General features: G+C 52.3%; 1 protein-coding gene across 2 annotated transcripts in view; it reads right to left on the bottom strand.

Annotated features, from left to right (window-relative positions):
* The window catches only part of ZFYVE28 (zinc finger FYVE-type containing 28), a gene marked incomplete at both ends in the record, with an annotated part of 114,217 nt that overhangs the window by 4,659 nt on the left and 81,817 nt on the right, over positions 1-27,741 (bottom strand). For both annotated transcript variants that reach the window (XM_081231001.1, XM_081231002.1), the window contains one exon: positions 1,154-1,287. In XM_081231001.1, the coding sequence (XP_081087127.1) occupies positions 1,154-1,287 (134 nt within the window). The remainder of the gene's footprint in view (positions 1-1,153; positions 1,288-27,741) is intronic.

Raw genomic sequence — 27,741 nt, 5'->3', positions numbered from 1 at the left:
CGCCAGCCGCCCCCTGCTCCCTGGCAGGACAAGGCTTCTCCCACCCTCACCTGCAGAGGTTTCCTCTGTCCCTCGATTAGGTGGACTCGGCCCTTCTCAGTGAAGAGCGCTGCTAGCTCTTCATGGGCACGAGGGGCTGCCATTAACAGCAAAGCCAGGGAGTGACCGTGCACATCCCAGCAGCACATGGGCGCCCTGGGACCCATCACTGCACTGATACCGTGGCCGGTGCTTCTGGGGGCTTCCTTGAGTGCCAGCGGCCGTGTTGAGTACCAGCTGGCATGATGTTCCCCAGACCTCTAAACAAACCCGTGTAGTGGATTCCAGCAGATGTCTGAACCGAAGCTCAGAGTCACTCTGAGTTCCTCGTGCCCCCACCTGGCCTGGCTGGGGGCTGTGCCTGAGGGGCCCTCAGCAGTGCGGAGTGACCCCGGGGAATCATGACCCTGACTCTGCAGCATCCGCCAGTCCACAGGCTGCCCCGTGGCTGCCCCTCCACCCGGGGGCCCGGGAGTGCCGCGGAAACTCCAGGCCAGGGGAGCTGGGCTGCAGGACGGGCACTGTCTGAACCCGGCTGCCCCGGGGAGGTGTCGGGGAAGGGCAGGCAGGAGGCCCAGAGGGCGGACTTCACTGCACACTTGTCATACTTTTAAACCATGATAATGCGGCAGCTATTCAGAACAGACAAACCTAGGGAAAGCGCTGCTAAGAAGACACCATTTGTGCTCACTCCCCTCACTAAACTCCCCAGGGAGATGAAACAGTCATCATCCCCATTGTCTGCCACCCCAAGAGAGGAAAGGAAGCAACATCAGTCGGGACAGGACGCACAATGAACTCTGACCTACAAATTGAACAGTCTCCCTGTGTGGGCGGCGAGGGGCCACTGGGACCAGAATGGGGTCCTCCACCCACCACGGGAGGGCCTGGCGAAGCACGACGCCTGCATCTTTACCGGGCCGGGCTCATGGCAGGGCTCGCAGGCGAACGATGAAGTGACGCGGTGAAGAAGGCCCCAGGCAGGGCCGACATCCCAGCAACCCAGCATCAGTGGGGAACCTCCCGCACCTGGGCCAGCCGCTCCCCTAAAGCACGCCCCCCTGCCCCCGTGTGTCCCCAAGCCCACGCCCCGCCCCAGGCCCAGAAGTGGCACCTGAAATGCAGACAAACAGGCGGTGGATCAGGTCATGGCTGCCGTGGAACCGGGACCGGATCTTCTCTCTGATGGCCACGGGGCCTGCGTCCGGCCCCATCTCGTCTGAGGGGCAGGAGCCAGCCGTGAAGCCACTGTGCAGAGAAGGAAACAAAGGAGCACAGGTGGAGGGGCGAGGGAAGGCAAAATCTCTGCCCGGAGGCCCCCTCATTGCGGGAGCGCACTGGGGCTAACGCCACGTGCTGAGTTCCTCCTGTGGGAGAGTCACTGCCCCTACTCACACCCTCTGCAGTGGGCTAATGGGCCCCCAAAAGATGTGTCCACACCCCAACCCCTGCACCTGCCAGCAGGACCTGTTTGGAAGAAAAGTCTTTGCAGCTGCAGTCAAGGTAAGGATCTTGAGAGGAGACATCATGGATTATCTGGTGGCCCTAAGCTAAGGACAAATGTCTTTGTGGGAGACGGAAGAGGAGACACAGACACACGGGGGAGGGGAGGAGGCGAAGTGACCACAATACAGAGATCAGGGTGATGTGGCCACAAGCCTGGGGGTGCCTGGAGCCACCAGAAGCTGGAAGACGCAGGAAGGACCCTCCCCCAGAGCCTCCGGAGCGGGGGCAGCCCTGTCAGATTTCAGATTTCTGGCCTCCCGCCTGTGAGAGAAGAGATTTCTGCTATTTTAAGCCCCCAGGTCGTGGTGCTCCTTTTACTAAGACCCGTCCTTCGTCCCCACCATGCACTTCCCTTCCCACGGCCCAGGGGTCCTGCTGCAGGTGCTGCTAGCTCTGCTGTTCAGGGGTCACCCTGCGGCCTTAAGTAGTGGCCGCAGTTGAGCCTAGACTGTTAGGGCGTCCACTGACTGTCCTGTTCTTAAATTATTTATCTCCCATCTTCTATTTCTATGGGCCGTTTTGTCCCACTTTCTGGGAAATTTCCTCTTTTTTTCTCCGACTTTCCCCTTGACATTTTTGCTACCAGGTTTTTAATTTCCTGCTCTCTCTGTTGTTTCATGGATGTGAAATATTTTATCTATCTAGAAACATTAATTATAATTTTTTTTCTGGTTTTTTTTTTTTTTTTTTGGCTGTGCTGCAAGGCATGCAGGATCTTAGTTCCCTGACCAGGGATTGAACCCGTGCCCCCTGCAGTGGAAGGGTGGAGTCTTAACCACTGGACCATCAGGGAAGTCCCTCATTATAATTTTTTAAAAGTTGCCCTCAGTGGCCTGCCCTATCTCTGTTTCTGCTTTTCTGTGGGGGAGTTGGGTTTTTTCATGCCTGCCTCAAATGCAGAGACCCCTGTCAGAGAGAGGCCCTGGAGTGGCCTCCTGGCATGGCTGGAATAGTGGACGCCCTCGCATCACTGGTGGGAGTGTAAATTGGTGGATGACTTTGGGGAGGTGCTCTGGCACCATCTCAGTGAAGCTGGCACACTCCTCAGCCCAGGGGCCGTGGTCGGCACACACCCAAGACCCTGCCCTGTGCAACTGCAAATGTGGCAGAATCTTCAGGGCAGTTCTGGAAGTTCCAGTAAAATCCACCAGTGATGGAGGAGGAGAATCCACTGTCATCTTGTCACGCCATGGTCCGCCTGATCGTAGGGGGTGAGCAGCCCTGGCCCCTTGGGGACGTGGACAACCCTTGCTGACACGGCAGAGAGACGCACACAGCCGCCCGATGTCTCACTTAGGGGCACGTCCCTTGGTGTCAAACCATCAGGAAGCTCGGAGATGTGACGCGCCTGAGAATTCAGTGCAGGGGGAGCTAGGGCTGGAGAGGGCCCCAGACTGGCTTCATGGGCTCCCCCTGCTCAGCCAAGCGGAGATGCACGAGTGCACGTCTGACTGGCACACCCTAGCGACGCGAACATTGGCTTATAAGTAATATTTCTTTTTTTAAAAAATTTATTTATTTTATTTATTTATTTTTGGCTGCATTGGGTCTTCGTTGCTGCACGCGGGCCCCTCACCGCGGCGGCCTCTCTTGTTGCAGAGCACAAGCTCCAGGCGCACGGGCCCCAGCAGTTGTGGCATGCGGGCTCAGCAGTTGTGGCTCGCGGGTCCCAGAGCGCAGGCTCAGCAGCTGTGGCGCAGGGGCCAACTACTCCATGCCATGTGGGATCCTCCCGGACCAGGGCTTGAACCCGTGTCTCTGCATTGGCATGCGGATTCCCAACCACTGCGCCACCGGGGAAGTGCCCTTATAAGTACTATTTCACCAGAACGTGGAGGAGTGGTGGGAGGCTGAGGGCGAGGCTGGGACCTTCGTGATGATCTACATCTCTGCCCTCCCAGACCACCTGCCAGGTTTCCAGAGACGAAGCCCCTGACTTTCTGCCTGGGGGGTGTGGACTTGGCGGCCCCTGTCCTGGGAGCTGAGTAAGGAAAGGGGATGGACCATCACTGTCCAGGGTGTCAACTTCCATCAACACCCCCAGTCTCAGTTCACAGCCTCACCCAAAAGATTGGAAAGCAGGAGCCCAAGCAAATATTTATACACAATATTCGCTGCAGCATTATTCACAAGAGCCCAAAGGGGAAACAACCCAAGTGCCCATCAACAGATGATGGATAAACAAAATGTGGTCCCTCCATACAATGGAATATTATCCAGCCTTGAAAAGGAAGAAAATTCTGACACCAGCTACCATACGGATGAACCTGTAGGACATTATGCCCAGTGACAGAAGCCGGTTACAAAAGGACAAACACTGTGTGACTCCACTTATGTGAGGTCCCTGGAGGAGTCACATTCACAGAGACAGAAAGCAGATGGTGGGTGCCGGGTGCTCCGGGTGCTGGGAAAGGGGGCTTTAATGGGGACAGAGTTTCAGTTTGGGATGATGAGAAGTTCTGGAAATAAAGAGTGATGGTAGTTATACCACATTGTGAATGTGTACAATGCCACTGAATTGTACACTTAAATACAGTTAAAATAGTAAAATTTATGTTATATGTATTTTGCCAAAATTAAAAAGTAGGGAAAAAAAAGATTTAGGACAGGGGAGCGCAGAGGAAAGGGAACTGAAAAGTCTAACTAGCGAAGAGAGCTGATGGATTTGGCATCAATACAACAGGTTAAGAGTGAATACATGCTAAAAACCATTAAATTATACACTTTTATAGTACATATTTTTAATAATTAAAAAATTGAAGTATAGTTGATTTACAATGTTGTGTTAGTTTCAGGTGTACAGCAAAAATTATACACTTTTAAAGGGTGAACTGAATGGTATATATACTATATATCAATAAAGCAGTTACTGTTAAAGACCCAATTATATTAAGATATAGTAGCAATAAACAAGCTGAAAATGAAATTAAGAAACAACCCTATTTGCAATAGCATCAAAAAGATTTAAATATTTGGAATAAGCTTATCAAAAAAGTGCAAGAGTTACACACGGAAAACTACAAAACGTCACTGAAATAAATTAGACCTAAATAAATGGAAAGACATCCTATGTTCATGGTTGAGGACTTAATATCATTAAGATGGCAATACTCCCCAAATTGGTCAATAAGTTCAATGCAATCTGTATCAAAATATCAGCCGCCTTTTCTTTTTCCATGCAGAAGTTGACAAGCTGATCCTAAAATTCATATGGAAATGCAAGGACTCAGAACAGCCAAAACAATCTTGAAAAAGAAACAAACAAGTTGGAGGACTCACACTCATGACGTGGACTTTAGTATGAAATGCCAGTAAATAAGACTGAGGCACTGGCATAGGACACATGACGATGGAAGAGAACTGCGAGTCCAGAAATAAACCCACACATTTGTGGGCAACTGATTTTCAAAAGAGGTGCCAAGATCATCCAATGAGGAAAGAAGGGTCTTTGCAAAAGATGGTGCTGAGATAGAGAAAGACCGTCTCTCCAATAAGTGCTGCTGGGAAAACTGGAAGCTGCATGTAAAGGGATGAAATTAGAACATTTGTTTCACACCACATATAAAAATAAACTCAAAATGAATTAAAGACCTAAATGGAAAACTGGAAACTATAAAACTCCTAGAAGAAGACACCGGCAGAACACTTTCTGACATAAGCCATAGCAATATTTTTTTTTGGATCTGTCTCCCAAGGCAAAGGAAACAAAAGCAAAAATAAACAAATGGGACCTAATTAAACTTAAAAGCTTTTGCAACAGCAAAGGAAACCATCGACCAAATGAAAAGATAACCTACTGAATGGGAGAAAATATTTGAAAAAGATATGACCAGTAAGGGGTTAATATCCAAAATATATAAACAGCTCATAAAACTCAATAAAAAAAATTTTAAAAAAACAGAGTAAAAAGTGGGCAGAGGGCTTCCCTGGTGGCGCAGTGGTTGGGAGTCCACCTGCCAATGCAGGGGACACGGGTTTGTGCCCCAGTCTGGGAGGATCCCGCATGCCACAGAGCGGCTGGCCCCGTGGGCCATGGGCGCTGAGCCTGCGTGTCCAGAGTCTGTGCTCCGTGACGGGAGAGGCTACGGCGGTGAGAGGCCCGTGTACCACAAAAAAAAAAAAAAAAAAGTGGGCAGAAGACCCGAATAGACATTTTTCCAAAGAATACATACAGATGAAAAGCACATGAAAAGATGCTCAACTTCGCTAATCATCAGAGAAATGCAAATCGAAACCACGAGATATCACCTCCCACCCATCAAATGACCATAATCAAAAAGACCAAAAATAACAAGTGTTGCTGAGGATGTCGACAAACGGGAACCCTCCCACACTGTTGGTGGGAATGTAAATTGGTGCAGCCACTTTGGAAAACAGTATGGAAGGTCCCTCAAAAAACTAAGAATAGAACTACCATATGATCCAGCAATTCCACTCCTGGGTATATATCTAAAGAAAATGAAAACAGAAAAGATACATGCACCCCAATGTCCATAGCAGCATTATTCACAATAGCCAAGACATGGAAGCAACCTAAATGTCAATCAACAGATGAATGGATAAAGAAGATGTGGTCTATACATACAATGGAATATTACTTAGCCATAAAAAAGAATGAAGATTTGTCAATTCCAACAACATGGATGGATATGGACAGTATTATGCTAAGTGAAATTAGTCAGACAGAGAAAGACAAATACTATTTGTTATCACTTACATGTAGAAGTCTAAAAAATAAAACAAACAAATGAATATAACAAAACAGAAGGAGACTCATGGATATAGAGAACACACTAGTGGTCACCACTGGGGAGAGGGAAGGAGGGAGGGGCATGATAGGGATAGGGGATTAAGAGGTACAAACTATTAAGTATAAAATAAATAAGCTACAAGGACATATTGTAACAGCACAGCGAATACAGCCAGTATTTTAGAATAACTTTAAATGGAGTATAATCTATAAAAATATTGAATTTCTATGTCGTACAACCTGAAACTAATACAATATTGTAAATCAATTATACTTCAATAAAAATTTTTTTTTTCTGGGAGAACTGCATTTCCACACACAAAAGAATGAAGTTAGACCTTACCTTATACCATATACAAAAATTGACTCAAATAGATCAAAGGCCTGTATCTATTCTAAAATTCTTAAACTGAGAATTTTAAATTCTTTAAAATAATTCTTAAAAATTCTTAGAAAAGAACAGGAATCTTTGTGGTCTTGGATTAGGCAACAGTTTCTTAGGTGTGAAACCAAAAACACAGCAACCAAAACCAAATATCTTATTCAGCAGTTCCTCAAACAGTATGACACAGCAACTCCACTCTGAGGTATCTACCCAAGAGAACTGAAACACATATTCACACAAAAATTAAAATTAAGAACTTCTGTGCTTCAAAAGGTACCTTCAAGAAAGTGAAAAACCCCACAGAATGTGAGAAAATTTTTGCAAATCATGTATCTGTCAAGGGTATAGTATCTGGAATACAGAAAACTCTTGCAACTCAACAATAAAAAAATAAATAACCCAACTAAAGAATGGACAACGGATTTGAAAAGACATTTTTCCAAAGAAGATATACAAATGGCCAGTAAACACATGAAAAGATGCCATCATTAGTCATTTAGGAAATGCAAATTAAAATGATAATGTGCTATTTTATGTCCATTATGATAACTATAAGAGTTTAAAAAGAAAACAGAAAATAACAAGTGTGGATGAAGATATGGAGAAATTGGAACCTTGTACATCCCTGGTGAGAATCTGAAATGCTACCGGAACTCTGGAAAACAGTTCAGCAGTTCCTCGTGCCATGTGACCCAGCAATTCCACTTCAAGGTATCTACCCAAGAGAACTGAAACATAGATTCACACAAAAATTTGTACGTGAATGTTTATACATACTAGCCAAACAATGGAAGCAACCCAAATGTCAGTCATAAATAAAGGGATAAACAAAATGTGGTCTAGCCACACATGGGATTCATTTTTGGCCATAGAAAGTATTGACAGGTGCTACAGTGTGGATGAACCTCGAAAGCATTAGGCTATGTGACGGAAGCCAGTTACAAAGGTCACTTATTGTATGATTCCATTTCTTTAAAAAGTCTAGAAAAGTCTAGGCGAACCCAAGAGAAAGAAAGTAGATTAATGGTTGCCAGTGGCAGAAGGGAGGGGAGGATGTTTGGGGTTTCTTTATGGGGTGATGAAAATGTTCAGATTAGATACTGGTGGCAGTTGCGCAACTCTGTGAATATGCTAAAAACCACTGAATTGTACACTTTAAAAAGAATAAAAGGATGTTTTCCTTGTAATCATCTAGAGAACTCATATTCAAGAAAGAGCTCAAGCTAAATGCCCGTCAATAGTGGGTTGATTAGCTCACTTGATTAGTTGATTAGTAAATTAGCTCAGTCATAGTTTCCACGAAGGACAGTTAATGATGCTGGAAGTTCTAAAATATTAAATAAAAAGGTAGCATTTTAAAAATTAGAGCTATCGGGCTTCCCTGGTGGCGCAGTGGTTGAGAGTCTGCCTGCCGATGCAGGGGACACGGGTTCGTGCCCCGGTCCGGGAGGATCCCGCGTGCCGCGGAGCGGCTGGGCCCGTGAGCCGTGGCCGCTGGGCCTGTGCGTCCGGAGCCTGTGCTCCGCAACGGGAGAGGCCACGGCTGTGAGAGGCCCACATACCGCAAAAAAAAAAAAAAAAAAATTAGAGCTATCATATGTACATAAATGAGATTTGGGGAAATATAGTCAAGGCAAAGCATTAACATTACATTTATTTGAATAGTAGGACGATGGATTATTTTCTGAGCATCTTCTAAGATTGAGTATTACTTCTACAACCAGAAGAATAACCATTAGGCTGAGGAGAGGCAGCGCCCACAGCCCTCCTGAGGCACAGAGTTTGTTTCTTAGTGGAGGGAACGCATGCTCTGGGGCTCAGCCCCGCAGCCCCTGCCCCTCAGATAAAGCCCTGAAAGTGGGGAAGCCTTTCTGGACAAGGTGCTGCGGCTGGCAGGCAGCTCGCCTGCAAGAAACCAGGGGAAGGGCCCTGACTGTCAGCTGAGCGTTGAGAGCTATGAAGCCTGCGGTTCATGTTGTGCCTTAAAAGAGCAGTGAACCCTCGCAGCAGACTGAGACCGAGGCTGGCTCACAGGTGGTGGGTGGGTCAGATCGCAACCATGGTCTCAACCCCAAGCCCTCAAGCCCTCTCCTGCTGCTCTGCAGAGTGGGGCGTGTGTGTGTGTGTGTGTGTCTGTGTGTGTGTGTGTTGGGGGCGGGTGTGGATGGAAAGAGAGCCAGAGGCTCCATAAAGAGCCTGGTCCTAGGCAGAAGAACCAACAAGGTGCTGCCCACGGGCAACCCAGCTGGGCTTGGAAGGGCCACGGGGAGCAAAAGAACAGAACACTGGGGGTGGGGCCTGGAATGTCACCTGGGGCCTGAGCTTGGGGCCCGGCCGGGTCAGCCCAGTCCTAGGGGCCACATAGATGGGCATTGTTTGGGCACCGGGGGCCCCAGGAACACTGCCCAGGGCCACCCTTTTGGAAGGGTGCTGGTCCTCCATGGGCAGCTGCTACACAGCAGGCTGGGAACATGGAAGAGGGGCCCAAGGATGAATCAGACCCTGTGTGTGGCCCCCAAGAGCCCAGTCTAGTGGGGGAGCCACACGCTTTAACAAGACAGAGCTGAGAGGCCGGCTGGCGCCCAGTGGTCCAGGTCTATGGTGAAGGCAGGAACAGTGAGGGTGAGACATGGCCGGAACTTGAGACGCAGAGGGAAAGTGGGCGAGAGAGGCTAGGGTGAAGGCATGAGGGGCGCCCACCTGCCAAGGGCTCCCTCTGCCTCACCAAGCAGTCTGAGCTCCTGTCACCAGCCATATCTACCCAGGCACTCAACTTCAAATCTGCATGGTCACCTGGATGTCGAAAAATCCAGCACCTTCTGTGACCGATGCCCAACTGGATTCTGTTTCCTGCCACTCTCTTTTATTGAAGGCAACACATATTCCCCGTAACAACTCCACTTAGGTTTGAATTACTAGGAAGTGTCAATTTTCTAGTAGCAAAAGACAATGCAATTCTCAAGTTACATTAATACCAAAGGTTTTGTCTAGCCTGTGTCTTTGGCCACGGTCCATGTCAGGGCACGGCATAGTGGCAAACTTTCCAAAGGGCATCCTCGAAAGGCACACATGGCGAAGTATCTGATTCCATGGTCAGAGTAGAAAAAATGGCCTTTAGACAGGAAAAGGACTTTGTCATTTTGAAGTTCTAGGGGTCTGTGAAATAAGAGATAATACAACTTGGAAAAACTAATAGCATCACAAGGTTTTTCTGGCTATGACATCACATGGATGAATCTGTGAGCCTTTGAAACCTTTTGTAAAGGCCTAAGTAAGAGAAAAACAAGGAGGAACAAGAGGGACTGATGGAATCCAGAAGCAAGGTTTATGCTTGGATGTGGGGAAATGGAAAGTCTGGACATTTGCACAACCACATACCAAGTCTAATGAGCCAGCTTTGGCCCTGCTAGCTCCTTCTTACGAAACACATCCATCCATCTATCCATCCACCTGTCCATCTATCTACCCAACCACCCACCCATTCATCTATTCATCGACCCTTCCATCCATCCATCCATCCAACCATCTACCCAATCATCCATGTATCCATCTATGCATCCATCGATCCATCCGTCCATTCATCCTAGTATGGTGACGATTTAGCAGGGAGGTGTATGTGTGTGCTGATATGGGTTGAATTGTGCCTCCCCAAATTCATATGTTGAAGTGCTAACCCCCAGTACCTCAGAACGTGGCTTTATCGGGATATAGAGTCACTGCAGATGTAATTAGTTAGATGAGGTCATTAGGGTGGGTCCTAATCCAATATGACTGGTGTCCTTCAAAAAATAAGAACTTTGGACACAGGTGCACACAGAGGGAGAATGACATGTAAAGAAAAGGCAGAGATCAGAGCTTAGCATCTACAAGCCAAGGGGCCCCAAGGATTGCCGGCATCCATCAGAAGTGAGAGGGCAGAGGCCTGGACAGATCCTCCCTCATGGCCTCAAAAGGAACCGCCCTGCTGACACCCTGATCCAGGACTTCTGGACAATCAATTTTTATGGTTTACCCCCCAGTTTGTAGTACTTTGTTACAGCAACCCTACAAACGAATACAAACGTGATGGCACAAAGCTGACAGGCCCAGGCTGCCCAGGGGGTGTCCGCACAAATATCTTTGGGGCAGCAAATATGCTAATTTATTGTGAACAGACCAGATCTCCCTGCTTCCTCTACTCTCCAGCCACTTGCAAAGTCTTTCTTCTAGTGGTTTTAATGAGTGACTCTGCGTTTGGAAGGAAGACAACTTACTCCAGTGCAACATCCCCTTGGGGTGAGCACAGGCTGGGAGGGACGGGGAGGTAGGATAAACCCCTCTCCCCAAGGAGACCACAGCACACGGCTCAGGTCCACAGAGGGAACAAGAGAACAAGAAGAAATGACTGGGACCAGGAGGGCTGGCGCCGACCCAGGAAACAACCCAAAGGGGCTGTTTCAGTCTCTTCTCACCAAGGGACGGCCAACAGAAACACCGACAGCTCTAGATGGGAACGCAGCCTGGCCGACACCTGGCTGGTGAGACTCTGAGCTGAGAGCCCATCTCGCCACACCAGACACCTGACCCACAGACACTGTGAGATGATGAACGGGTGCTGTCAGAAGCCACTAAGTGTGTGGTAATTTGTTATGCAGCATGGCTGACTAATACAACTAGGCAGATGTTGTAACTGAGTGACCAAGTGGAGGCTGGCACACTGAGTCAGGACTGAAAGCAAAATGAAACCACTTTGGTGCAGAGAAGACTGACCTGGCGGGTACGTCCAGTAACAGCTCCTGTCTTGGGAGGCTCGGGGCATCCCCGGGGCTCACCTGAGTGTGTGCAAGTCGCCACACCAGAGCCCAGGTCCTGTGGAGCAGCAGGAGGAAGTGTGGCCGCCACCCAGACACCCTCTCAGGGCACTGCAGGGTGGTGCTGGGGGACAGGGGCTGGTCTCAGAGCCACCCCCACTGCTGACCAATGGCAGGCACAGGACTCTAGTGGCCACCACGCAAGCTAAACACAGAGGGGCGTTCACATCTACAGGGAGACGCCCGGTCTCCACACGCGCCACCATCTGCCGGGGCCTGTCCCCACCCCAGCCGAGGCAGGAGGCTGATGAGGGCTGCTGGGGGTCCAGGCAGCCTGAGGACTCTGGGGTTGCGGGCGTGTTCACCTCTGAGCAGGGCCTGAGGGTGGGGAAGGCCCAGGCAGCCTGGGGCTTCGCTTCTGACCACAGACCTGGACTGAACGCCAGAGGGGGAGCTGTTCAGAGGCCAGGCCCCAGGGCTGCTACAGAGCCCCTCCCGGTGCGGTGTGCACACGGGGCGGCCCCTGGCGGGGAGCCCAGCACCCAGGACCCGCCAGGCACAACTCCCCTGACCCTGTCAGGAGCTGCCACAGGAGCTGCAGCTCCTACCAAGACCCCACAGGCCCTGGACAGAAAAACTTCTCAACCGAAATTCAGACCATACCCCTCCTCTGCAGACACGTCTCACTCCCTGCTTCCCAGGTTACTTGGAGTAAAAGCCAGAAAGCCTTCCTGAGGCTCGAGGCGCCCAGCGTGCTCTGGACCTCTCTCTGTCAACCTCCTCTCCCACTCTCTGCTTGTAGGCGCCTCTCAGCCGTGCCCTCGCTGTCACAGACAAGACAAGCGCGCTTCGGCCACAGGGCGTTGCATGGACATCGCTAGGCCCAGAATGCCTTTGTCTGGACACCCCCAGAGGCCCCCATTCTTTTGATCCATCCCAGCATCCTCTAACAGAGACGCTTTCCTTGGCCACCAACAGAACCTCCACTTCCTTCCCCCACCCTGCGTTACTGCTCCTGGGGCACTTGTCTCCCTGACGCAGCACGTGTGTGCCGACTAGCAGTCTCTCTCCGGAGAAAGCGGGGCCGGCCACGCAGTGACTTCTGTCTGTCTGTTCACTGCTCTGTGCCCAGCATCAAAGACATCCCACCCCGCACCCCGCGAGCCTTCCAATCTGTATCCACTGAACACATGGCACAAATTCCTTAGATGCAGAGGAAAACCAGGTGCGGGCTGTCTGTGGGAATAAAGGCTTTCTCCTGTGATCGAGTGCTAAGCGGACTCAGGAAAAAATCAACCCGCAGGGCCTCCTGAAGCCTCACAGCTTTGGAGGTTTCTGTCTCTACGTTCTCCTCCTCTCCTGCTGCATCCAGAAAATGTGTCTGATGGAACAACTCCTCGCGAGGGCCCCCCCACAAAAGACATGTCCACATCAAATCCCCAGGACCTGTGACCGTGACCTTATTTGGAAAAAAGGCCTTTTCAGAGGTAAGTAAATTAAGGATCTTGAAATGAGATCATCCTGAATTATCTGGGTGGCCCTAAACCCAATGACAAGCATCCTGACAAGGGAAAGGGGAGAAGACAGAATCAGGGAGGCTGCTACGCGAGGATGATGAAGAGACTGGTGTGACGCAGCCACGAGCCCAGGAACAGCCGGAGCCGCCAGGAGCCAGAAGAGGTGACGAAGGACCATCCCCTAGAGCTTCCAGCAGGGGTGCAGCCCAGCCCGCAGCTTGGCTTCCGGCCTCCAGGACTGTGAGACTATACATCTCTGCTGTTGAAGCCGCCCAGTGTGTAGTGCTCTGTATGGGACCACAGGACACCAGTCCAGAGGGGAGGCTGTGGTCTAGTCCTGAGTCCATCCCTCACCCGCCGGGCTACCCAAGGGGTGGCGTGGCCCAGACCCTGCTGCTCAGGCCCAGAACGGGCAGTAAAATAATCGCTGGTGGGTGCAGTGAGGACAAGGACGACCACGTCTGAAGGGCGGGCCCATCGCGGACGCCTCGGTGCCCGAGCGCTGGTGGGGGAGTGTGAGGCCACAGCGAGGGGGCCCGAGTGACAAAGTGTCCAAAGAAGCGGGCACACTGACGTAATTTACGGATGGGGCACCTTCAGGGGTCTCTGGGAGTGAGACGGCCCTTCCCCGCCCGGGTCTCCCCTCAGCCAGTGGGCCCTGAACTGGCAGGGGGGTGGGGGCTGGTCAGAACCGTGATGACAGCCTCCCAGAAGATCACAGCTGCATCTTCCCCAAAGTTCCGAGCAGAGACCATGGGGCTAACAAGGACAACCCCAAGGGCTCACCATCCCTAAGAGCGACCCAGTACGTATTCTGCCCAGATAAGCCCTGACTTTCATCTCATTTGAGGACCAGCTGCAACCTCGAGTTCACATATTCCAGCCCCGCCTACCTGTAACCAGACCTGGTTCTACGGTGCTTTTCAAACCCACTTCTAGACACATTGCACTAGAGCTCATATTTTTAGAAGATATAATTTATTTGCATATTATCTGTGCATTCCTTTAAAAATGAATCCTGTCATGTTTTAAAAGTGAAAAGGTTCTTTCTGGCGGGGGGTGCCCACTCTGTGTGGCTTGCGGGATCTTAGTTCCCTGACCAGGGATTGAACCTGCGCCCCCTGCCATGGAAGTGCGGAGTCTTAACCACTGGATCACCAGGGAAGTCCCAAAAAGGACTTTAAATGAAATCCCAGGTGTGTTACATGCTAAAGAGAGACCGTTGTTATGGGACAACATTGTAGCTTGTCAGGCTGGACCATCCACTTACTGAGCAGAGCTGTGCCCTCAGCCATCTCCTCCCCGCGGGCCAGCGCCATCTGTCCTGGGGAGGGCAGGGCAGCCAGTGGCCTGCACCACTGGGGTCCCCCACCAGGCCCCTGGGAGGCCCAGGGAAGGAGCCTGGTCCTCACTGGTCAGTCCCTGTGGCCACAAGGTGGGGGCCAGGACAGTGACATGCACACAGAGAGAGAGTGGGCAGGCCCCTAAGGGTGGAGGGCTGCACAGCCGTCGGGGCACGTGTGGGTGTGGGGACGAGTGTGACATGAGAGCACACACGCTCAGGCTCCCGTGACCACAGGAACAGCAGTGGTCTCCACGTGCCGCACTCGTGCACACCGGGGTCTCATTCACATGCTGTCCCTCGAGGGATGGTTTCAGGCCTCATCATTTTCTTCTATAAAATGGGAATAAAGAGAAAGACAAATACCGTATGCTAACACATATATATGGAATTTAAGGGAAAAAAATGTCATGAAGAACCTAGGGGTAAGACAGGAATAAAGACACAGACCTACTTGAGAATGGACTTGAGGATATGGGGAGGGGGAAGGGTAAGCTGTGACAAAGCGAGAGAGTGGCATGGACATATATACACTACCAAACGTAAGGTAGATAGATAGTGGGAAGCAGCCGCATAGCACAGGGAGATCAGCTCGGTGCTTTGTGACAACCTAGAGGGGTGGGATTGGGAGGGTGGGAGGGAGGGAGACGCAAGAGGGAGGAGATATGGGGATATATGTATATGTATAACTGATTCACTTTGTTATAAAGCAGAAACTAACATACCACTGTAAAGCAATTATACTCCAATAAAGATGTAAAAAAAAAGGGGGGGAATAATTACACCCACATGGCAAGGACTAGGGACAGTGCGTTGAAAGCGGACGTGCCTGGCCTAAGACAAATGCTCCGGAAGCTGCAGTATTTTCCCACTGGATTCCCACAAGACTGGAGATTAAGGAAATAGAGCAGTGAGTCCACAGCCAAAACAACAACACAGGGTTTTAACAAGGCACCGTCACACACAGATCCGCACTGTGGGATCCCGTGGCGCTTGGGGTGCAGCCCACCCCCCTGCCTCCCCTCCCTGGGGCCCTCACAGCTGCTGTTCCCATTCCACAAGGTCAGCAGGACCTCTGAGGCCCCCAGGGAGATCACTGAAGGACAACAGCAAAGACTGCAGTTTGGTTCCAAATACTAAATGTAAACAAGACATTGAAAACTAGCTCATTTCCCGTTTCCTCTAGTTAAGCAGCACGACCACGGATGTCCCGTGAGATGAGCCAGTTGGAGGGAACAAGCATCCTTTGTGTTCTCCAGACTGTCTCCTGCCCACCTCTGTCTGAGCCCACAGGCTCCTGCCCTGCGCAGACCCATCAGGGCTCCCATCTGGGGAGACAGAAGCATAGTGTCATCAGAATCACACCAGTGCCTATGCCAGCTGGGGACAGTCACCAGGCAGCAGGGAAGGCTTCCTGGGGGAGGAAGCACGGCCTGGCAAGAGGTGTGACTCTACCGTCTATAAGTCCATGAAGACCCCAGCCGCCCCGCACATGGGGCCCATAGTGCCCGAGGACTCGGCCTCCCCAGCCTTGGGCAGCCCCACCCGGCGCCTGCCACCTATAAGTTCCGACCTGGTTCCGCTGCCTGCGAGCCCTGCAGAACCGGAACCCTCACGGCGCCCTGCCTCCCCACCTTCCCGGCGCAGTGCTTGTCCACTGCACACGCTCCAGTAGCCCTGCCTGTCCCCGGGTGGGGCATTTCTCGCAGATTCTGGCCTCAGGGCCCACTTCCCCACAGAGCTGCTGATCACAGCATCCGAGAAGTGCTGGCCTCCCTCCCCAGGGGCAAGGGCTTCTGCCTCCCCGGCCCCCATCCTGGCCCCAGGGCCAGCGCTCAGGAAAACCAACCGGGAGCCTGGAAGAGGGCCTGGCTCTGAGGAGGTCAGGCCCCTGTCTGTGAAGTCAGGTGAGCACCTGCTATGGGGTTGGGGGTGGGGGCACATGAGGCCCTAGCTGGGTGCACCTGCCCTCGATGGGCCCTGGGCTGGTGGCAGGGAGGGGAGGCCCTGCCGTGGGGAGGGCTCCCAGGGTGGGGCTGGGAAGTTAGGAGAGGTCAGACAGCTCAGGCTGAGGGCCTTCGGGCATCAGTCCCCTGCTGTCTAGGCAGGAGAATGTAACCTCCCAGAACCACCGTTTACTTGTCTGTAAAATGGGAAAACAGTACCACCACCCACGGTCCTCTGGAGAAGGACTCACAGTGGGGGTGGGACGGTGGGTGCGCATGTCTGCCTTGTGCTGTGTGGCCCTGGGTCTGTAACGTGGGGCTAATCACAGCCTCTGCAAAGGGCCGGGGGTGCCAGCTGTGAGGCTGGGGGTGGGGGAGTGGCCTCAGGGCCACAGGCTCCCACCACCACCGTGGTCCAAGAGGCCAGCCCCAGAAGGTCATGCAGGAGCTGGGCATCAAGCAGGGCCCAGTCCAGGAGTGCCCGAGGTCTGCCCCCGGCTGGTCTGTGGGCACATGTCCCACTGTGACCACCTGGAGTCTCTGGTCATCACTGTGGTGATCCAGAAGGAACATTCCCTGCGACACTTGTGGGGAACAGCCAGGGAGCCGCAGCCACCCCTCGTCACCAGGGACACTCTGCAGAGCCCTGAGGGCTGAGGAAGTTCTGGGAACCTGCGGCTTCCCCAGACGGGGAGGACAGACAGCAGACACCCTGCCTGGTGACTGCTGTCCTCTCTGAGCCATCCTGGCCTGGCAACTGACTGATGGCATGGCCTCAGCCAGCAGGGTGGACCTGGGCTCCGTCAGAGCCACTTCCCCTGTCACAGGCCACAGGCTGTGCTCAGAGGAGGAAGGCCACTCAGGCTGGTCCCCCTGGAGTCCGGAGGCAGGGAGAGCCAGCGGTTCCCAGGTCCATCTCATCCGCTGGCCACCCCCGCCCCCAGAGGCGGGTCTGTGAGACAAGGGGCAGCTCCTCCTCCAGGGCTGGGGAGGGCCTGATGCAATGGTGCCATGTGACTGGAGGGTGGCAGCCCTAGCAGGTGGCCTCCTGTGTTGCTATGGCGACCCCTCCATGGATCCCACAGCTGCCCTGGCAGGTCCTACGTGTCTACCAGTCCCTGGCACATCTGCCTCTTCCAGCTTTGTCCACTCATGAGGCTACAATGTTGCCAGGGCTCAAGGGGGTGGGGGGTATAGCAGAGCTGGGCAGGGCCCCAAAGCAGCTGCTGACACCCACCACCTATATCTAGTAAAGAAATTGAAATTGCAGTTAAAAACCTTTCCATAAAGAAAACTCCAGGCCCAGATGGCTTCACTGATGAATTCTACCTAATATTTAAGTCAGAAATAATACCACTGATACAAAAAATCTTCTGGAAAATTGAATAAGCAGGAATGTTTCCCAACTCATTTGAGGATCTCAGCATTACTCTGATACCCAAACCTTAAAAGGACATTTACAAAAAAAAGAAAAGTACTGCCTAACATTCCTCACAATCAGATGCAAAATCCTTAACAAAATTTTAGCAAATTGAAGCCAACAATACATAAAAAGGATAATACCTAGTGACCAAGTAAGGTTAATCCCAGGAATGCAATGGCGTAACACCTAAATATCAATCAATGTAATTTATCACATTAACAGACTAAAAAATTAAAACTATACGACAATCCCAAAAGATGCAGAAAAAGTACTTGAGAAAAGTCCAGCAAACCGGGAATAGAACCTGAACCTGAAAAAGGGCATCTATAAACATCCTACAGCCAACATCACACTTAACGGTAGATACTGAATGCTTTCCCTCTGAGAGCAGGAACAGGGCAAAAATGTCCTGTGTCAACTCTTCTGTTCAATGTTGTACTTGGAGGTCCTCCCCAGTGCAAAAATGCAAGAAAAAAAAGTAAAAGACATCTAATTAGAAAGGAGACATAAAACTGGCTTTATTCACAGATGACAACATCTGTGTAGAAACTCTGATGAAATCTTCATAAAAACTACCATATCTCTGGGCTTCCCTGGTGGCGCAGTGGTTGAGAGTCTGCCTGCTAATGCAGGGGACACGGGTTCGAGCCCTGGTCTGGGAAGATCCCACATGCCGCGGAGCAACTAAGCCCGTGCACCACAGCTACTGAGCCTGCGCGTCTGGAGCCTGTGCTCCGCAACGGGAGAAGGCCGCGACAGTGAGAGGCCTGCGCACTGCGATGAAGAGTGGCCCCCGCTCGCCGCAACTAGAGAAAGTCCTCGCACAGAAAGGAAGACCCAACACAGCCAAAAATAAATAAATAAATTAAAAAAAAAAAAAAAACTACCATATCTAATAAACTGAGTTTAGCAAGGTTGCAGGAGATAAGATCAATATACAAGAATCAAGTATCTCTATATAAGCAATGAACAATTGGAAACTGAAATTATAAAGCAATACCATTTACAATAGCATCAAAAATATAAAATACTTAGGGATAAATCTGGCAAAAGATGTGCAAGACCTCAACAACACAAACTATAAAACTTTGCTGAGAGAAATTAAAGACCTAAATAAATGGAGAAATATACTGTGTTCATGAATTTGAAGATTCAGTATTACTAAAGTGTTAATTTTTCCCTAGTTGATCTATAGATTACACAATTCCAAGCAAAGTCCTAGCAGGCTTTTTTATTTTTTATTTTTTAGTTTTTTGGTAGAAATTGACAACCTAGTTCTAAAATTCATGTGAAACACAAAGGACCCAGAAGAGCCAAAACAACTTTGAAAAAAAGGAACTAAGTTGTAGATTTATATTACCTGACTTTAAGGCTCCTTATAAAGCTACCATAATCAAGACAGTGTGATGTTGGTGTCAATATAGACAAACAGATCAATTGAACAGACTAGAAAATACAGAAATATATGGTCAACTGATTTTTTTTTTTTTTTTTTTTTTTTTTCCCGCGGTAGGCGGGCCTCTCACTGTTGTGGCCCCTCCCCCTGCGGAGCACAGGCTCCGGACCCGCAGGCTCAGCAGCCATGGCTCACGGGCCCAGCCGCTCTGCGGCATGTGGGATCCTCCCAGACCGGGGCACGAACCCGCGTCCCCTGCATCGGCAGGCGGACTCTCAACCACTGCGCCACCAGGGAAGCCCCCTGGTCAACTGATTTTTGACAAAGGTGCAAAGGCAATTCAGTGGAGAAAGGGTAGTCTTCAACAAATGATACTGGAATAATTGGCTATCCTTATGCAAAAACAAAATAAAACTTTGATCCATACCTCATACCATATACAAAATTAACTCATAATGGATCATAGACCTAAAAGTATAAAACTTTTAAAAGAAACAAGAAAAACCTTTGTGACTTTAGGTTATGAAAATAACCCTTAGATATGACTTCAAAATCACAATCCATGAAAGAAAAATGGATACATTGGACTTCCTCAAAATTAAGAAATTTTCCTCTTCAAAAGATACTCTTAGAATGAAAAAACAAGCCATAGACTGGGAGAAACGATCTGCAAATAATATATCTGATAAAGAACTTGTATACAGTATAAATAAAGAACTCTCAAAACTCAATAAGGACACAACACAATGAAAAGAAACAGCAAAAGATCTGAATAGACACTTCACTGAAGAGTATAGGCCGATGGCAGGTGAACACATGAAAAGGTGCTCAGTGTCATGAGTCCTTAAGGAAATGCACATTAAAACTGCAATGAGACACTACTCACACCACTGGAACAGCTAAAGGTAAGAAGCCTGACCACGTTGAGGGCTGGCGAGGTTGTGGAGGAACTGGAACTCATATGCTGCAGTTTATCGTATGACAATTATACTTCCATAAAGCTGTTTAAAACAACTTTAAAATACCAGACTGTGTTCTCACTGTGCTTACGTGCTACCGCCTCGGTTGCTGGGCCTTCCTCCCAGAAAAACATCACCTGCCCTGCTGCCCTCCAAAGCTCTCTGGGGTTCCCCACCCCTACCTCCTCTTGCCCCCTCTGCTCTTTCTGGCACGTGGGCCCCTCGGCCCCTCTATTCAGGTCTCAGTGAAGTCACTGCCAGGGCAGGTGCTCGCTGAAGGAGCCGCCCTGCACCCAGCCGGCACTCTGCGTCTCAGGAGTCAAGTTTATCTTCTCCGGGACCAGGGGCCTTGAAGACGGGCACTGGGTGGGATCACGAGGTGGGGTGGGTACGCTGGGGGAGAGCCGGGCCAGGAGCTGTCCTGGGTGCTGGGCTCAGCGCCCCTGCACCTGCCCCCCTGCCCAAAACAATGGCCACTGCCCCGGCCAAGCCGTCCTCCCGGCCCAGAACACAGCAGCTCAACACCCAGCTGTGACTTAGTTAGAAAGACTCCGGACACTGGGGAGGCCCATCTAGGAGGAGGGCAGCACCCCTCCCAGGACCCCCAGACCCAGCCCTGCCCTCTGACCCCAAGCCGGTACTCAGCCTGGCTTCTCTCTCACCCCGCGGGAGCCCCGTCACTCATGAACGGTTGATCTGATGACAGTCATTAGGCCTAATCTGTTTTTCAAGCGTCTCATTAATTCCAAGTTCTCCTCTTTTTTTTTTTTTGCGGTACACGGGCCTCTCACTGTTGTGGCCTCTCCCGTTGCGGAGCACAGGCTCCGGACGCACAGGCTCAGTGGCCATGGCTCACAGGCCTAGCCGCTCCGCGGCACGTGGGATCTTCCCAGACCGGGGCACGAACCCATGTCCCCTGCATCGGCAGGCGGATTCTCAACCACTGCGCCACCAGGGAAGCCCTCTCCTCTATTTTTAAACCGCTCAATCATTCTCGTTTTTCCTTCCTGGGGCAGGACGTGGGTGGGAGACCCCGGGGCTCCGTGTGGCAGCCAGGACACTGTCACGGGGACAACGGCTTGCGCCCACTGCCTGGCCCCAGAGAGGCTCTGGTGACACAGCCACGATGTGTCCACCCCGATGCGGAGGGAACTGGGCACTGGGTGGGGGCGGGGGTGGGGCAGGAGCTGGTGCCCAGGGCCACACAGCCACCAGGAAGGGGCTAGGGTTAGATCCAGCCCCACCCTGTCACCGAATCCCGGAGGTGGTCCCCTGCGGAGCCCCCAGCAGCCCCCAGCAACGGGGCAGGCGGGGCCCGCCAGCGGCTCCTGAGTCTTGGCTCACTGAGCAGTCAGTCAGTCCAGGCAGTGCCCTGTCCCTGTCACTCCCATGTCTTGGTTCACACCCCCTTACCCTTGGGGGTGCCAGCTCAGGACGCACACCCCAGGACACCCCACACAGTCCTGACGGCCAGCACCAGAGGTTGTGGGTGTTGATCATACACTGGAAAAGGATGCACATCCTTCCAGGTCATGGAGGCTGGTGGACAGCAGTGGCCCTGGGACAGGGCAGGGGCTGACCGGCCCCTGACTCCATCTGCTGGAGGGAAAGTGGATTCAGTGAAGTGTGGACAGAGCAGGTCAGAAGTGCAGTCCTGGGCCTCTGGGAAGGTTTCCCAGTGACAGAGACTCGTTCACCACATGCTGCTCGAGGAAGCTCAGCAGTGCCAGTGCATCCGGCCTCCCCCCGCTGGGCAGAAAGGCCAGGCTGAGGTCCACGGGCACTCGTGGTGCAGCCTGGAGGGGCCCAGGAGGATCTCCAGCAGCCCCCTCCATACAGGGAAGCAGTCAGTGGCCTCGGGGGGCCAGAGTCCTGCTCCAAGGAACAGAGGATGTGGCCTCCTCTCTGTAGCCCCAGCTGCTCAGGGCTGGACCCAGGGTATCCCCAGGTCCCTGGGGTCCCCACCCCGGCAAAGGGCAGTGGAGCCTGGGTGGAAGCACCGGAGCGCCGCGGCTAGCAGGAAGGCGGGGCCATCCACTGGAGTCGAAGCCAGGCGGGCAAAGAGCAAAGTCAGTGAAGCACAGAGCTGTCGGCCCAGGACTAAGCAACACTGCAACGTCTGCGACCACCCTGTCCAGCTGCCACCCCACGCGTGGGGAGTGAGAAGGTGGAGGTGAGGCCAGGAAGCAGTGAGACCGGTGATGGGGCAGGGAGGCGGCTCAGGACTGGTAGCGGCAAAGGCTGAGGCAAGGACCAGCCCCGAACAGCAGTGGTGAGTAAGGGCCAGGGTGGGGGAGACGTGGAGGAGCCACAAGGAACGGAGGCACGCGCTAGCAAGAGGCCCCTTGGCTCCTCCTCAAGTGGCCGCCAGCCCACGGGCGCCCTTCCTCCCCTGGACCCCCTCCCACTGCATTCGCGTGGCAGGAACACATGCTCCAGTGCCACCCCCCAGGCAGGCGAGGAAGCACCGCACGTCGGAAAGTCCCCTCAAGGAGATGTCCCCAAGGTCCCCCCTTTGCCATTACCACCACGCTCAGCAAGGAAGGAGCACGTGGTCGGGCACAGGTCACCAGTTTAAGGGCAGAAGCTCAGAGGCCCGTACCCTTCCAGGTTCCTATCATTCTAACCAAAACGACAACCAGGGAGGCCCACCAAGTGGGGAGGCAAAGGCACGGCCAGCCGTGGAACTGAGTAACACAGAGCAGGACAAGCCCGCCTCTGGCACAAGTGGTGACGGTTCCTGATCCCTGAGCCAGGGCCCGGGGCAGGCCTGCCCATGCGTCACGACGGCCGTCGGCCCCAGCCCCCCCGGCCCCGGCCCCGGCCCCCTCCAGTGGGCGGAGACAGCCTCAGAAGGCAAGCCGGCCTGGGCCTCTCACTATGCACCAGGGCAGAGCAGGGTTAATGGCAAAGAAGGAGACCCTGGGACACCAGGAGGCAGTGAGGGGAATGTCCCCTGGCCTTGGGGTGGGAGGAACGGCACCGCAGACCGACTGGAGGAAACGAGAGGCAGAGGACCCGAGTCTCTAGAATGCTCATGAATTTAATTACACAAAACATAACTGAAGACATCTGTAAATCAGAAGACGTCAACAAATAAGACCAAAGGGCAAATAACAAATTGGGGAAAGCTACCTGCAACAAAGACACCAGGCAGAAGGAAGTCAGCAAGAAAGACACAAAAACCCAACTGAAAAACAGGCAAAAGACAGGCAGAGTCGATTTGCAGAAGAATCAGGAGGAAATGCCCAGGGACACCGATCACCAGAGAAACACAAAGCAGAGCAGCCGAACTCCACTTTGCTTCCCAGATGAGTCAGTGCAGCCAGTGCTGCCCAGGCTGGGGGTGGGGTTGGGGGTGGGGTGGGGGTGGGGGTGGGGGGGGTGGTTACTGCTGAGGAAGGGAGTGTGACGGCAAGGGTCATGCCTTCGCTGGGGCGACTCTACTCCTAAGGGTGGATTCCCAGAGACAGACACAAAACCGTAAGGAGAGGGACCACAAGGCTAATCGACAAAATACGGAAATGGGAAAACGTACAGCAAGTTAGCGTTAAGTCCTACGAATACTGTGTTTTAATGAATTTTGCAGATAAATGATCATTAAATAATATTCAGTGAAAAAAATAAAAGTGAAAAAAATAATAAAACTGCTCATCAGATTTGGGATGGTTTTTATTTCCTTCTTTTACTCTTTTTTATGTTTTCATAAGTTTCTACAATGAATGGGGACCACAATTATAATTAGAAAAAAGCAAGAGTCAGTGTTATTTTTTTCAAGAAGGTTGGAAACACACTTTAGTAAAATGTCCACAGAAAGGACCAAACAGACCCAAGAGGGGGAGAGTTTCCGTCTTCTAGACAAGTGAGCTCTCCAGCCAGCCTCAAGAGTGTGGACAGTTTTGGATGATGAGGTGAGTCTAGGCAAAAAACAGGAAGCTTTTAAAAATGCTAAGTTTTCCCCCAAAAAGGTTAATCTTCAAGCACTGAAAAGGTAAGAAAGAAAAAATCTGAAGGACACTTGGTTCTGAAACATTCTGCCCAGGACTGTGCTGGGGCGACGTCCCCCACCTCGGGCAACAGCACGGCTGGAACCGGCCTGCGTACAGCGGGCTGAAGGCCGGGCCTGGGGGAACGTTCGGGGCTCTTCCCGCCCGGGCCCTTGCTCCAGGACCCACCTCCGGCCTGCGCCGTACCCCAGCAGCCCCGTCCTTCCACCCAGAGGCTGTGTGCTGCTTGAGTGGGAGGTGACACTCCAGGCATCCCCGGGGAACGTGGCTCCAAAAGCAGACTCGTGGTTGCGGCTTGGTGCGTCCCTTTCATGGCACCCGACTCAAAGGTGGCACAGAGGTCTGAGGCTGCACCGTCTGACTCACGCATGGGGCCACACGTGCGGTCACTCCTCCTCCCGCGCATGACAGGGGCCACAGGGGGACCTGCTGGACAGGCAGGCCTCATGGTCAGCTCAGGATGTCGGCTCGTCACGGCCAAGTGATGACCAAGCACGTCACCAGACAGACGGGCTCTCGCTCAGGCAGGTCAAGGGTGATGCCGGCCCCTCCAGGCACTTCGAGCCACGGCGGGTGCCAGCCTCTCCGGGGTCCGTCTCTCCGTCTGCCAGGGGCGGGGGGTCACCTGCACCCGACACAAGCCTGGCTGTGTTCATGGGAAGCTGCGCACAGATGATACTAACAGTGCCAACCGATGCCCGGGATCTCGCCGTCCGAGTTCTGGTGAACTTGCTGCCTGTGTGAGGCTGGTCTTCTGTGTCTGTTTCAACAGGCTGCTTTCGCCCCTCCATTCGTGTTAGATCACGCTCTGCAAAGTTGGGCCGCCTCTCCCGCACCCTGCTCAGCCACCTAGGAACCCACGTGCGACGTGAAGGGATGATGCTCCCCACGTCTGCGCTGCCCGCGGAGGGCATGGGCGCCACCTGCTGACCTGATTCTCAGCTGCTCCTGGCGCAGTGCTGGGCCCCGGGCGCCGCTGTCCACGGTCCTGGCCCAAAGGCCTGGCTGCCCTGATCCCCTGGCCACCCTCAGACCCTCTGCACCTTCTGGAAATGCTTCCCTGGGAGATGGGAGCGTCTCCCGAGGCCTCCACGGAGGCTGTTTCCTTTTCTCAGCTCAGCTTCTGTATTTGTGCTAAGCCAGAGGAGGCCTGGGAAGCTGCCGGCCTGACGTGAATGAACAGTGTCCATGGCGGGACACGTCAGGAAAGCAGGAGGGGGTTCCAGACAGAGTAAGTGTCCACTGGCTGTCACCTGGACACAGAGCAAGAAAAGGGGGGCAGGTCAAAAGCTGAAAAGTCAAAGTATCTGGTCAAAGAATTTGTGATGGTTTCATATCAGCCTTGTAGGAAAATGATCCACTTACCAATCAACTCTGGGCCACTGAGTTGGAGGCCCTGAGGGAGGAAGCCGCTCCTTAGGTTGTGGACAATAATTCATTCCACTGGACATTATGCTGTTGGTCTTGCACCTAAAAAATGGCCTCATCAAAAAGAGCTGCTTATTGGGACTTCCCTGGTGGCCCAGTGGTTAAGAATCCACCTTCAAATGCAGGGGGCGCAGGTTTGATCCCTGGTCAGGGAGCTAAGATCCCACACGCCATGGGGCAACTAAGCCTGCGTGCTGCAACTACTGAGCCTGCACACTCTGGACCCACGTGCCACAACTAGAGAGAAGCCCACTCGCCGCAATGAAAGATCCCGCGTGCTGCAAGGAAGATGCCGCGTCCCGCAACTAAGGCCCAACGTAGCCAAATAAATAAATTAATTAAAAAAAAAATAGCTGCTCATCGCAGCAACGTCTGTAAGAGCAAGACTGGAAACAGCCACAAGGCAGGTGGCAGGGCCTGACTGCATGGTGGTCCAGCCACACAGTGCAGTCCCACGTGGCTGAAATTGACAGTGGAGACATCTCTAGAAACTGTCATGGACAGGCCACAGGCCTTCAGGCTAGAAGGTCAGGAAAGCAAGGCAGAGAAGGATGAGGTCCTCTGCCAAAGAATGGGAGCGGAAAACATGTGCCCGTGTGTGTGTCCATGTGTGTGTGTGCCTGTGTGTGCCCGTCTGTCCGTGTGTGTGCCTGTGTGTGTTTCCGTGTGTGTACATCCTTGCTTCTACTTTTTAGTGTCCGTGTGTGTGTGTGTGTGTGTACATCCTTGCTTCTACTTTTTAAATTGAAGGATAAATTATAAAAAATTGGAAAACTGTAACTTTAGCAGAGGAGTAGAATAAGGTAGAAAGACAGATTTCTCTGGGAATATCTTATTTTGTAGATTTGGCCAGGAACCATGCAAATTTTTCACATAATCATAAAATTAAATTAAATGCAAATGGCAATCTCTATACAGCTCATGCTAAATGGAACAATTTAACCTGCTGTGGGTAAAACTTGGGCATGACCTCAGAAACAGAATGATTTCAAGTGAGTTGAAAGCAGTCACTCAGCTGTATATTCTAGTGGGATATGCCCGAAGGTCCAAAGAACTGTTAAAAATAATCTTAGATGATGACAAGTATTGGTGAGGACGTGGAGAAACAGGAGCCTTGCACACAACCGGGGATGAAAACTGCCGGCGACAGCTCCTCAGAACATAGGGGCACCATGTGAAGCACTAATTCTCTCCTAGAGAGACACCCAAGGAACTGAAAACTCACAACCACACAGAAACTTGTGCATAGGTGTTCACAGCAGCACTACTCAATGATAACCAAAAAGTGGAAACAACACACCCGCCCATCGACACATGAACAAAATGTGGTCTATCCGTACAGTGGAATATTATTCACCATAGAAAGAAAGTCCTGACACCTGCATGAAGGTGGGTGAACCTTGAAAACACGATGCTCAGCAAAAGAAGCCAGACACAAAAAGTCACATAATGAGTGATTCTACTTATATGAAATGTCCAGAATAGGCAAATTCACGGAGCCAGAAAGTAGATTCGTGGCTGCGAAAGGCTGGGGAGTGCCTACAGAACCCACACAGAAAAGGCTGCGGTGGAGCCTCGGAGTTCAGCTCGAGAAGAGCGGCCCTGAACCCCACGGGCTCCCGGCCAGCCCCTGCCCATTGCTGGGGGAGCTGGCCACACGCTGCTCCAGGAAGAAGGTGGCAGTGGCTGCACAGGCCTGCAAGGCGTCTGCCCCTGCACCCAGACGGCCCCTCCCTGCTGACCGCCCCTCTGTGCACAGCTCCCGTGGCTGCGGGCAGGGACCTGTCCAGCCTCCGGGCTGAGCCCCCTCCCCTCTCCATCCTCCCACTTCCCTTTGCACACAGTGACGCCAGGATGGGAGCCTGCGAGGCAGGGTCTGGTGAGAGGACAGTGCAACAGCCGCGTGTGAAGCCCCAAGGCTGGGCCCGGCTCCTCCTTTCCCATGTCCAGGATGGGGGCCGGGGGCATGTGGTGGGTGCCGGGGCAGTGCTGGCTGAATCTGCTTCATTCAGGATAAGCCCCGGGTGTGGGGCAGTGGAGGAAGAGCTGCCGTGAGCCAGATGTGTAGGAGCCAGGGTGTCACAGAGCCCAGCCCGCCCTGCCCGCTCAGCTGCCTCTGGGGGAGAGAACAGGGTCCTGGGGGCACTGACCGAGAATCTGCCCCAGGGTGGTCTCAGGATCCCACCGCTGCCCCCGGGGCAGGGCTGAGGGTCTGTGTGGCTAACCGCGGCCCACGGGAGCTGCCACGCCGGT

This window comes from Mesoplodon bidens (assembly GCF_964165515.1).
Source record: "Mesoplodon bidens genome assembly, chromosome: 1".
NCBI lineage: Eukaryota > Metazoa > Chordata > Mammalia > Artiodactyla > Ziphiidae > Mesoplodon > Mesoplodon bidens.
Note: the sequence above shows the minus strand (reverse complement) of the source record. Positions and strands in the feature narration are given on the sequence as shown.